The sequence below is a fragment of the Rutidosis leptorrhynchoides genome, chromosome 8, assembly GCF_046630445.1.
Source record: "Rutidosis leptorrhynchoides isolate AG116_Rl617_1_P2 chromosome 8, CSIRO_AGI_Rlap_v1, whole genome shotgun sequence".
NCBI classification, from domain to species: Eukaryota; Viridiplantae; Streptophyta; class Magnoliopsida; order Asterales; family Asteraceae; genus Rutidosis; species Rutidosis leptorrhynchoides.
The window spans coordinates 32,323,939-32,334,095 of record NC_092340.1 but is presented as its reverse complement, the minus strand read 5'-3'; the positions used below and the strand labels follow the sequence as shown (position 1 = coordinate 32,334,095).

Genomic DNA, 10,157 nt, shown 5'->3' with positions numbered 1-10,157 from the left:
TTTGGTAAGTATCAATATTAACATTATCGACTATTAATTTATATAAATACCGTGCAACGCACGGACTCATAAAACTAGTTATATATATATATATATATATATATATATATATATATATATATATATATATATATATATATATATATATATATATATATATATATATATATATATATCGGAGATTTGAAAAATATGAGAACTATGAAAACACATCTAAAACGGCTAAGGTGAAACATAATAGGCCTAAAAACAACAATAAAATGCCTAAAAAAAAAAAGAAACAAAGAACTGGAATTCTATTAAGGCCACATGGCATTTAAGTAGTTTATATTATCCGTTAGGATCTAAGAGTTTTTTTTAAATAGCTTATATTATTCGTTAGGGTCGAAGGGTTTTTATTTTCTGCTCGTTCTGGATACTTAAATTTTGATGGACCGTCCATGTTACAAATGAACATAAAACTGTAAAATACACTAATGGACCCAAACTCGTATATTGAACTTGATGTAATCTAGTATGTCTAATATTATATTCCGTATATAGGGATGGCGATGGCCACCCGATTAAGTGAATATCCACCCGATTCATCCGTTTCGTGATGGATATGAATGAACCTAATTGAATATGGATACGGATATGGATGAACTTAAATGGAAATGGATGAAAAGTTTCATCTATTGATATATCTATTAACACCCGAAATACATATACGAATTCATAAATATAAATATATGCTTACATATTTATTATTAAAAATGTATTTATTGAAGGTAGTTAAGTTCTACTGGGTGATGTCGGTATCAACGTTTGAAAGAAAAAAAGTTATGTCAAGAATGAATGAATAATGAGTTTATTGTTTTACTCTAGCTATTAGCTATTGTACCACCACTCAATGGAAGTTAAAAATTCGCATTGCTTGATTTGCAGGTAATACTTAATATTAGATCATTGCAAATAAATGAGCTGAGTTATGATTTTTTTATTTTTACGCATTTATCTCTAAAGTTAATTATTAATTTCACCTTGAACTTTAAGATTTTAATTTTACATGGTAACCACTAATGTTTACATTTGGTTTCATGATGTTCCTTAGAACTAACAGGAACTAATTGATGTTAACTTATCTCCGTCAGTTTGAATCGTGTGTATTACATACGAGGCTGTAATAGTCAATTTGTGTTGTTGTCTATTATAACACAAATACCATTCGTTTCTAGCATTATAAATTAAAATACATTCAAGTTTCATTCGTAAACCCTAATTCCCAAATTACAACTCGCCTTCGATCGTCCAAAATTAATTTACAAAATGGAAAGTAACAAGTTGATGGACCACATAATGATCAGTTGGATTTTGACTAATTTTCCTGCACAATGATCACAAACAGTACATTCAAACTAAAACAAACTAATACAACAATAACAAGCTGCACACACATATTTAGCATATTGCAAGTAACAAACTAAAACATTTAATTGATGGACCAAACTAATGGAACATTACATTCGCATCGTCTTTTAAAAAAAGACCTGAAATTGGACCTGACTACTCTAAAACATTTTCCAGTACAAAAAACCTAAACATACAACTATTATATAAACTGTAGGCGTCTTGTTTTAGGTTGTTCAATCTCGAGTTTCAACTCGAGCATGTTCTTCGACTCTAATAATGCTTCTCGATCTATCACAAGTAGGTCATAAAACCCGCAATTAGACCACTTTACAAAAATAATAACATCAATTCAATCGATTTAGTTTATTTTCATTTAATTTATGCTTTTTTCACGAATATATATATAAATTTATATATTGGAGTAATATTGTATTTATGTGTAGAAAAATATCAGTTGTAGCATTAAATATTAAATATTTGTTTGATATATATGAAACAATATGTGATTGGCTCATTGCACATAAATTTTCCATTAAATTAAAAATTCAATATCCAGCTATATATTATGGATTTTGGCCAAATCTTATTACATTGCGAATATACCGTACGCATATACAGGGTAGTGTATATATATGTGTGTATATAAAGATAAAGATGCAACAAGCCTTTTCTCTGTACACATCAATCATCGCAGAAGCTTCTTCTTCTTGTTGATAAATCAAAAATTAAATATGTGCGTGTATAATCTATAACTATCATTCATCTATCTATCTATATCTATATCTTTATATATAACATAAAAAAGCGAGGGAAATTAGGGTTCAATTTGGGTCCGAAACAGAGTAATTATCAAAGTTCAGATCTTTTTCGCCTAAGGTAATTGATCTATTTTCAATTATTGATTTCAATGATGAATTAAAATTGAAATTGTGTAATTTGCATTGTAATATGTGTCGGTTGTTTGTTTATGGAGATTGAGCAATGTAGGTTTAATTAATGCAAATCATGTTTTTACTAAGTTATAGATCCTTGAATTTAATTACAAAGTTGGATGCTTTTTGTTTCATTTATGTGAAATTGATAAGTTTTTTGTAAAATTTAGGAGCAGATCTGGTGAATTTTGATTTAGTTATGCTATTATTTTATCTGTTCAATAAGATCCAATTTTTTTAGGGTTAATTATCTTATTAGGTTTGTGATTTCTTGTTTCTTGCTTCCCGGATCGTGTTATTAGTAATTTTTTTTTCATTTGAAATGGTTATTTTGAATCCCCTTAATTAAGATCGTGCATATGATATAGATCACAATAATAAAGTACATTAGTAGTATAATTACATTTTATCATATCTTACGTGTTTTTTGTTCAATTGGATCTAATATTCTTCATTTCAATTATCTGATTACACTTGTGATTTATGATTTCATGTTTCCCAGAATCATTTATTGGTTTGCTTTTTTTTTTTTTTGGCTAAAATACTTGAACTTTATAAAAACTCGAGGACTTCATCAAGAAAATGAAGACTCGAAACACAGTTACAACATTGGTTTGCTGATAGTTTATGACTTCGGTCACAATTTATAAAGTACAACAGTAGAATTATTGCCTCAGAAAGTATATATATATATATATATATATATATGATCACTAGTTACTTTCCACTTAATGATCTATTTTTGTACAGCTCTTAGTAATTTAGTAAGTAAAATTGTAGTTTCTTTGTCACTTAATCTGAAAATTGGTCCGTTTCTAGGAGAGAGAGAATCAGGGGCGGATCCAGAAACTTTTTTCGATGGGGGCAAAATGTAAAAAAATTGGAAAAAACGTCAAACTTAACACAAAAATACACTAAAAAAATTTCGATCGTCGGGGGCGGCTGACCCCACTTGATCCCCCCTCCCTCCGCCCCTGGAGAGAATCATACACCACTTTTTAAACAGAGTCAAATGGAAATACGACTTAATAAAGAAAAAAGTAAACAACCCTAGTTTGCTAAAAAATATATTTGGGTATGGTGGAATATTTAGTTATGCTAATTCTTGGTCATTTAGTTCTATTTTAATTAGTGATTTTAATTTGGCACACAAGTGAGACACATCAGTACCCAGTGCACAGTTTAGATATTTTAGTTGGGTTTTGAAACCCTTGATTTGTAATGTTTTAATGTTACAGTTATATTTGTACTAATGCAATACAAGCGTAAGAAATCATGCTTTTACCCACCGAAGTGAAGTCTGCATTAATGCCATAAGAAAGAAACTTGATGTTTATGTGATTCACATTAAATTTTGTGGTTGTAGTATATTTGTACTTTGAATCTTTGATTTTTTATATAGAAAATATGATTTTTTGCCATGTTACTACGCGTGTCAGAAGATTTCTTTCCTAGCACTCATTATCTTCTTGCGATGATTGATGAATGCGTGTCAATTTGAAAATAGCACCGACATTTTTGACGCTTTAACTGAATTTAGCTCATTTTATCGTAGTTGATGATGTAGAAAACGTAAACCAAAAGTTCCGCAGTTATTCATCTTTCTAAGTTTATCACTTTAAATCGATGATGTTGAAGTGCATTTTTATGAATGTAGTCCTTTTACATTCTCTGTTTTAGCTTCTGATTAGTTCTTGTTGTACAGAAAAATCGTCCGAAAATGAAGGCACTTATTCTTGTTGGAGGATTCGGAACTCGTTTGAGACCATTAACTCTCAGCGTCCCAAAACCACTTGTTGATTTTGGCAACAAACCCATGATCCTTCACCAGGTATAATCTTATAAACATTAAACACCCTCTTTTTCCTTAATTAAACATTGTTCAATGGAAGTTATGTAATTAAATATTGTATTTTTTATTAGTATTTATTTTTTTATTTTTTTTGAAGGCTAAATAAATACTCTTGTATGATTATGTGTTGTGTTAGATTGAGGCTCTGAAGGCCATAGGAGTTACTGAAGTAGTTTTGGCTATCAATTACCAGCCAGAGGTAAAATTTTGAACTTATTATACATTTAATTTGTAATTTTGCAACAATATTAATATTAAATATTAAATATTAATATATTTTTTATTATGCAGGTAATGCTCAATTTCTTAAAGGATTTTGAGGCTAAGCTCGGGATAACGATCACGTGCTCACAAGAGACTGAGCCGCTTGGAACTGCGGGCCCATTGGCCTTAGCCAGGGACAAGCTCGTAGATGATTCCGGTGAGCCGTTTTTTGTTCTTAACAGTGACGTCATCAGTGAATATCCGCTGAAACAGATGATTGCGTTTCACAAGTCTCATGGTGGTGAAGCTTCCATAATGGTGACCAAGGTATCACTTTATTCTATAAAAAGTATAAGATTTTAGACATAATTACGGGATGGTCCCTTTGGTTTACCCTAAATTGCGTGGATCATCCCTAAACAATATATTTTTCTGTTAACAAATAATCTCTCATCTCAAATCTATTGTCCTGTTTTGACTGTTTTGACTTTAGAGGTCTTATCTTTCCAACTTTGACTTTAAATTATTTTTGAAGTGTTACATAATACTTGATGTGAATGTTATATCGTTAAAAATATATTCAAAGACCAATACATTGGTATAAATTTCATCGAATAATATATAATACAAACAAAAACATTTAAAGTCAAAGTTGGAAGAAAAAGACCTCCAAAGTCAAAACAGGACAACAGATTTGGGACGGAGTGAGTACAATTCAAGGAACTACCAGTGCAAAAAAAAAAAAGAAAGTTTAGGGACGATCCACGTAATTATGTCTCGGTTGTATTATATGAACTTCATTAATGTTAATTGTTTTGGATGGAATTAAATGAATAGGTGGATGAACCTTCGAAATATGGTGTGGTGGTTATGGAGGAATCAACGGGCCAAGTCGAAAGATTTGTTGAAAAACCAAAAATGTTTGTGGGTAACAAGATCAATGCTGGGATTTATCTGCTGGACCCATCTGTTCTTAACCGAATTGAACTGAAGCCGACTTCGATCGAGAAAGAAACGTTCCCGAAAATCGCTTCCGAAAAGCTACTGTACGCAATGGTTCTACCTGGGTTTTGGATGGACATTGGTCAACCAAAAGATTACATTACAGGATTAAGGTTGTACCTTGATTCTTTAAGGAAAAATGCACCATCTAAACTGGCTACTGGGACCCACATTGTGGGTAATGTACTGGTTGATGAAAGTGCGAAAATTGGTGAAGGTTGTTTGATTGGGCCTGATGTTGCTATTGGGCCGGGCTGTGTGGTGGAGTCAGGTGTTAGATTGTCCCGGTGCACTGTTATGCGGGGTGTTCGTATCAAGAAACATGCTTGTATATCGAGTAGTATTATAGGGTGGCATTCGACTGTTGGGCAGTGGGCCCGGGTTGAGAATATGACGATACTTGGAGAAGATGTGCATGTGTGTGATGAGGTGTACAGTAATGGAGGTGTGGTTCTGCCTCATAAGGAGATCAAATCTAGCATCTTGAAGCCAGAGATAGTGATGTGAAACTTGTGTTAATATATATATATATGATTTTATGGTTTTTCAAAGGATTAGTTTTAATGCTGAACTTATTATATCTATGTTCCTTTGAAGTATGTGTTTTTTTCCCTTTAATTGTATTTTTCAGTTTTGTTTTTGTAAGGTGTAAAAGTTTAAAGGATCTCATTAGATACTTGAAGGTGCAAAGATTATTTAAATGGTAAAAGGTTTTTTGTGGTTTATTTTGTGGGTAGAATTGTGTATTTATAGTCAAAGGTTATATGTGATTTGAACTTTTGATACCCCATTTTCAAATCTCAAGGCAATCCCCCAAAAAAAAATAATAATAAATAAATTAAAAAAAAGAAAAAACTACAATGTCAAATGTGATTTTATCAATCTAAGACTTTAGTTTAACGAGAATAAAGTGGTTACGTTTGTTGAGAAAAATGATTATGTTCTATACTAAACAAATGAAAAAATTAAATTCAAGATGACGTCATGTTGATATAGGGCACTATGATCATATGTTGATATCAGCATGATATCAAAAGCTAATGAACATTTGAGAGCAATATGATCATTTCACAATGGCTACCATTATTAGTATGTATATATAGAAAATAATCAAAGGATCAAGAACTATGAACTACATGTGCCTTTTAGTTATTCAGACCATAGATAATGGGGCGGTTCTCCCCCAAATGCTCATGAGGTGTCACCACAAACACCCCACAAACGCTAGAAATGGGGCGTTTGTCAATCAAATGCGCCCAAGAGGAGGGAGAATGACCATAACGTGTCAAGTGCTGATTGGTTAATATTATTTATCTCTCCACCTTTTTAATATTTTATCATTCAAATAACAATCAAATTTTACCACATCACCCACAAAAGCCCCACATTTCAGCTTCCCTCTTTCTCTGCCATAGTCCAGTCATCGTCTTGCCCCAAAAATTACACCTTACCCACTCCACTTCACAATCACCGTTATCTGTGGTCTAATATACAGATAGGTTCAATTGATACAATAACCAAAACCAAAGTGATAAATTTCATCACGATATCTATTTTACTTGAATACATTTACCCATTTAACGTGGATTTTTTTTTTCTTTTTTTTTTTTTTTTTTGAAAGGCAAAGATATTTATTTAACTAACTCGAAGAGGTACATAAGCCATGAGGATCCATACAATGACCTGGATCACTCAAAAAAGACACGACATATTACAAATTACTAAGGGTTGCAAAGATGGCACCCCATAACATACACGATACACTACATTTAACGTGGATTTAAACTACAAAAATAGACATAGTCAATGTTCCAATAATTTACAGAGTCGTCTAACTTCACATAAATCTGGTAAATTTCCTGTTTATGGAAGATAGACTTTAAATGGCGGCCAACAACCAAAACATGACATAGGAAGAAATGGCGAGAAGAAACCACGCTACGAAAGCCAAAGCTATGGAGATTTCGAAGGTATCACACGCCAATGGCTTGTGCGTTCTGCAGATATCCGTGTCTTTTATGAACACAACCATCACTCCAGCCGAAGAACAAGCAGCCGCAAGTGATAAAATCGCTGTCACCTGTGTCACACACGATCAATTAATACTATATATGATGCAATAATAATCCAATAGCTTCTTTTTTTTTAAAAAAAAAAAAAAAAAAAAAAAACCCATATATGCAGTATTCAGATAAACTACCAAAGTAGTTATGTAAAATAGCATAGATAGTAAATACTGACCCAGTCACCAACTACAAGAAGGCTCAAAAAGATATGATTGTGCAGATCCTTGTTCAACCGTATAGCGTGAAGATCGAGGCAGGCTAGTCCGAAACTCCATAACGCTTCAAGTCCCATTGCTGCAATTAGATAACTGAAATCAACCGACAACAACAAGTTAAACCATTTACACCTACAAAGATCAGGAGCAGTGTCGCTAATCGCTAATGTAGAGGTGGATATTTCGATCATTAACATATGAATGACTCAAATTGGATTATGTTTATCTAACGACGGTCAAACAAAAATTTTCAGCTAACAAGGTGATAGGTCAAACGATTTGAAAGCTTATTTCCAACATAATTGGAGAAGGGCTGTACGAATCCAAAGTTGCCTAAAGTGCATGTTTAATAAGTACAACCTCCAAAATTGATTATGGAGTAGTTTTTTTAACGGAGTAACTTGTTACAGAAAAAATTGGACGAAGAAGTGGGTCAAAATCTGACCCGGGTTGTATTAAAAATCTGATTATTTGACCCTTACTCAACCTATCTTAGCATCTTGCCCATTTCATGTTGTTTTGACCTAAAGAGTATCAAGCTACAAAAATCAATTAGATAATGTGTCCAATAAGAACTCGAAAAGTTTACTTTAATCAAAAGGGCACAGAAGCATGATAACAACATTTTTTATTTTTATTTTTTCCATTTCAAAACCCTACAATTATGCATCGTTTTTTGATATTCAAAGCAAAATCTACCAAACTAAAAAACAAATTAGATATTAAAACCCAAATTAGATTAGAAACTATCCACAAAAGAGTAAAGAGATACCAGAATGAAGTAACAGTAGCAAAACCGGAAGCGGTAGCCATGACCGAAAGCGAAGAAGCTGCAAATAAACACTGCCCCATTCTCAACACGGCCCCACTCTTCTTCCCTGGACTCCCCAATAATGCTTTCATCTCGATCCCCCAATTTCAATTTCAATATTTGATCAATAGATGTAACACTGCAACTACTATTTTCCCCTAATTATAAATTCACACCTCCAATTAGCCACCATCTTTGCAAAATCAGTTTATAATATATAGCACTTCTCGGTTAATTAATTAATTAAGGCTGAATAAGATTTAAATATACTTTGTAGTTTTGGTTGTAAATTTAGTAGTTAAATATGGATGGTAATTAGTCAAATATGGATAGTAAAATTTGTACTATATATATGTGCATAATGTAAGTTACAAAAACACACATATACATTAAATAAATCACACCTCTTCAACCTCTTTCTCTCCTATATCTTCTACAACACGTCTCTCTTTTATTGGTTCTTTCAATTTGAATATATTGAACCAGGCCACTAAAGGTAGTTATAAGCCTACTGAAATATAACACGTTATCAGCACGAAGTGCTCCGTATAATCAAGGTTTATCTAAACAAGCACACGTCACTAATCAATGTAAAAAATTATCTAACTTTTATTAACTTCACTAACATTTATATTTATGTTATTTAAGTTATATATGGTCGGTTATACCGCCTGAATTATATTTCTGTAATCTAACTTTTATTAACTTCACTAACATTTATATTTATGTTATTTAAGTTATATATGGTCGGTTATACCGCCTGAATTATATTTTCTGTAATCTAACTCTTATTAACTTCACTAACATTTATATTTATGTTAATAAGACCTCATGATTGTACGCAACACGTCATTTGACAACACGGTACTTTATGTACGCAACACGTTATTTGACAATACGGTACCATGGGTCGAGATTAATTCCGATCAATACGAATACGATGGGGTCTTTATATGTTATCTAACATTTATGATTACTTATGCAAATAATCATTATTTATTTCATGCATACTAATGTTTATTCTTAAAAGTAAATCGTAAAAGTTTAAATAAGAAAAATTAGTTTGTATTTTTATTAAAAGTAAATCTTAAAAGTTAAAATAAGAAAAGTAGTTTGTACTTTTATAAAAAGTAAATCTTAAAAGTTAAAATAAGAAAAAGTAGTTTGTATTTTTATTAAAAGTAAATCTTATAAGTTAAAATAAGAAAAAGTAGTTTGTATTTTTATTAAAAGTAAATTTTAAAAGTTAAAATAAGAAAAAATAGTTTGTATTTTTATTAAAAGTAAATCTTAAAAGTTAAAATAAGAAAAGTAGTTTGTATTTTTATTAAAAGTAAATCTTAAAAGTTAAAATAAGAAAAAAAATCTTGTCCTTTATATTACTCATACGCGTTTTGATATAGTGACTTTATTCCTTAACGTCAACTAACGACGTTACAACGGTCATATATACATAACGGTTGTTAACGTCAACTGACGACGTTACAACAACTATATTTTTCAAATATAAAATAAACATCTCCGTTTTCACATTTTCACAAATCAATCTTCATTTTTCAGATTACTACTCTCAAAAAGTTTTTATAAAAATGATTCACACAAGGATGATTTTTCCTATTGTATTGGTCATATTAACTATCATCATTGTTGCTAATATACCACCGGGTGAACCTATATTCTATC

The 10,157-nt window shown here is 31.3% G+C and overlaps 2 protein-coding genes across 2 annotated transcripts; one reads left to right on the top strand and one right to left on the bottom strand.

Moving 5' to 3' along the window:
* The first annotated feature begins 1,999 nt into the window (after positions 1-1,999).
* Positions 2,000-6,097, top strand: LOC139861441 (mannose-1-phosphate guanylyltransferase 1). Its single transcript, XM_071849832.1, has 5 exons — positions 2,000-2,268; positions 4,030-4,155; positions 4,313-4,375; positions 4,468-4,707; positions 5,218-6,097. Exons 2-5 carry the CDS (start codon positions 4,045-4,047, stop codon positions 5,887-5,889), a joined length of 1,086 nt encoding a protein of 361 aa, XP_071705933.1. The 5' UTR covers positions 2,000-2,268; positions 4,030-4,044; the 3' UTR covers positions 5,890-6,097.
* Positions 6,098-7,008: 911 nt separating this feature from the next.
* LOC139862883 (CASP-like protein 5B1) lies at positions 7,009-8,749 on the bottom strand. The gene is made up of 3 exons (XM_071851516.1): positions 8,436-8,749; positions 7,624-7,756; positions 7,009-7,462 (listed from the first exon to the last, which is right to left on the bottom strand). Exons 1-3 carry the CDS (start codon positions 8,564-8,566, stop codon positions 7,262-7,264), a joined length of 465 nt encoding a protein of 154 aa, XP_071707617.1. The 5' UTR covers positions 8,567-8,749; the 3' UTR covers positions 7,009-7,261.
* Between the last annotated feature and the right edge of the window lie 1,408 nt (positions 8,750-10,157).